The sequence below is a fragment of the Sinocyclocheilus rhinocerous genome, unplaced genomic scaffold, assembly GCF_001515625.1.
Source record: "Sinocyclocheilus rhinocerous isolate Xijiao unplaced genomic scaffold, SAMN03320098_v1.1 scaffold781, whole genome shotgun sequence".
In the NCBI taxonomy this organism is placed as follows: Eukaryota; Metazoa; Chordata; class Actinopteri; order Cypriniformes; family Cyprinidae; genus Sinocyclocheilus; species Sinocyclocheilus rhinocerous.
The window spans coordinates 1,649,476-1,651,900 of NW_015658395.1; the positions used below are offsets into that span (position 1 = coordinate 1,649,476).

The 2,425-nt window shown below is 36.5% G+C and overlaps 1 protein-coding gene across 1 annotated transcript; it reads right to left on the reverse strand.

The window, feature by feature from the left end:
- Positions 1–252: 252 nt before the first annotated feature.
- On the reverse strand, positions 253–1,995 carry LOC107722131 (granulins-like). Its single transcript, XM_016530354.1, has 5 exons — positions 1,882–1,995; positions 1,612–1,794; positions 1,377–1,514; positions 568–697; positions 253–410 (listed from the first exon to the last, which is right to left on the reverse strand). Exons 1-5 carry the CDS (start codon positions 1,978–1,980, stop codon positions 397–399), a joined length of 564 nt encoding a protein of 187 aa, XP_016385840.1. The 5' UTR covers positions 1,981–1,995; the 3' UTR covers positions 253–396.
- Positions 1,996–2,425: the final 430 nt, after the last annotated feature.

Below are 2,425 nucleotides of genomic sequence, written 5' to 3' on the forward strand. Positions count from 1 at the left end.
CGACCAGTTGAGAGTGTTGTGTGTTAACAAGTCATTAAATCACCAAAAATGTATCACAAAAAAGTGTTGGATCACATGAGCTCATTCTGCTCTATTGTTGTTGATATATTATTATGTTCAATTTGTTCCCTTAAAAGAATCATTCATAAGATTCATTCAAGAACAAAATATCACATAGCCTATGGAATGGATCATAAAAATACAAACAAATAAAAACACTCAAAAACAATTTATTTATTAAATGACATTTGACAATTTTTAAAATTTTTTATTTTGCATTGTTTGAGTTTAGATGTATATTATTGCTTTTCTTCAACAGTAACTGACATTTGAAAGCCTCTTGCACTTTGACAGGCTTTGATAAGAGCTGCACCCAAGGTCACGTGGGATATTTACTTACAACACCATCTCTGGAAAAGAAAGAAATATAACATGAGCAAACACAAAACTTCACACTGCATGAGTTTATATTATATTCATGGGTTATATTAAAACCTATGTTCATCAACATTTATTTGAGTGTCATTACTAGGCATGATTAATACAGCAACATAAATTTAGTTTTACCGCTGCAGCACCCCCACTGGCCAGCTGCTGACTTGCAGCAGAACTGCTCAGTTGGACAGTAGACATTTCCATCACAATGAACCTTCTCAGTCTGGCTCTGCCAATTGAGAGCCTGGTCAAAGGGCACAGACTGCAAAAAAACACATAACCAGAGGTTCACCTGCTTAGAAAATAACCATTACAATTTTTTACAGCTTTATTATTCAAACATATTTTTATTCAAATATGTCTGTATAATATAATATACTATCTGCTTTAAACCACCCAGAAGTCATTGCCCTATTGTTTCATTTTATAAATGAATGCTGAAATTGAAGTGACTGTTTATTGAGAACGTGCTACAGAATGTGTTTTGAACCCTAACAATTTCTTCAACTGCTTCAAAAATCACATGCCTTTTTATTGTATACTGTTCATTATTTGCAGCTTGAAAATATTTAACCACGTTTTATTACTGCCGGAAATGGTGAATAAAAGTCACATGACTGTCATGCATATAGGTCATTGTGACGCAGTGGTTTTCAATCCGGTCCTGGGGACCCACCGCTCTGCACATTTTGTGTGTCACCCTTATTTACCTCACCTGATTTGGATCATCAGCTCATTAGATGAGAGCTCCATAAACGGCACTGAATGTGTCAGATAAGATAGACATACAAAATGTGCAGAGCAATGGGTCCCCAGGACCAGGATTGAAAACCACTGTTTTCACGATCGCTTGGGTTGCATTACTAGTTGCATATTTTGAGTTACTGGTTGCATAGTTTGCATTACTTTGGCGTCATATACAGTACGCAGTGCTGACTCACCTGAGGTTTCTGGAAAGCTTTGGTGGCCGGCTTGGGGGAAGATGGCAGTCTCAACCACCCCCTCAAACAATGGGTCGATGTCGAATCGCAGTGATAACCATGACGACAGCAATGAATTCCATCTCTGCAGCACTGACCCTGAAAGAGTGGGAAGAATGAGCAAAGGTTAAACATGAAACCTATAACTTAATAGAGTGTAATAAAACAGTTACACATTTTACTGTGACTCACTGACCATTGAGAATGGGCAGCAGTACCACACGCCATAAGGACTCAGACAGCACGTTGTTCCATCAGGACATATCGTAGAAGCATCACAGTGAACCACAGAAACAGACTCTGCTGGCTCTGAGAGATCCATCATTGGCTCATCTGCAGCTACAAGAGCTGCCATGAGTAACACCAACACTGGAACCATCTGAAAACATGAAATTAAAAAATGATTATTATATTATATTATTATTGCTATCTTTCTTTTTTCTTTTTTGAGAATAAGAACATTTACCTTGCTGGCTGGGACTGTATCTCCTCTGGTGTGGATTGTTTTGCTGCTGGCTGTGCTGTCCTGTGATGTTCTTACTGTACCTCTTATATTTATACACATGGCTCCTCCTACTGTAAAAACAGGAAACCTGTTCAGTCACATTTTAACCAGGACATTTAGATACCACTTTATGAGTTTCTGAACATATATAAAAGTCTCTGCATGATCATGATGTAATAGGAAATGAAAGAACAGGAATGAGAATAAGGCAGAACTTTACAGAGGTAGTGAGAAGATCACTTCCTCGCACCCAAGGCATATATTTAAAATGTATTTGTTATTAGTAATTAAAAATAATTAATCAGTTACAAAATATATTATTGTAATTAAATAACTGTTTGATGTATTTTAAAAATGTACTTTATTCCTGACTGTTTATTCCTGAATTTTCCTGTCATTACTCCAGTCTTCAGTGTCACATGATTCTTCACAAATCATTCTAATCATTTTACCGATCAATTGTGGTGTCCTTGGTGAATACAATTAGAAGAAGAAAAAAAAAAAA

Excerpts from the sequence above, each read along its gene's own strand:
- LOC107722131 (XM_016530354.1), bottom strand. The coding sequence starts at position 1,980 with ATGTGTATAAATATAAGAGGTACAGTAAGAACATCACAGGACAGCACA. Across the intron at positions 1,515-1,611 it reads ACTGCTGCCCATTCTCAATG|GGTCAGTGCTGCAGAGATGG; the intron begins GTCAGTGAGTCA and ends CCACTCTTTCAG. Across the intron at positions 698-1,376 it reads AAGCTTTCCAGAAACCTCAG|TCTGTGCCCTTTGACCAGGC; the intron begins GTGAGTCAGCAC and ends GTTTTTTTGCAG.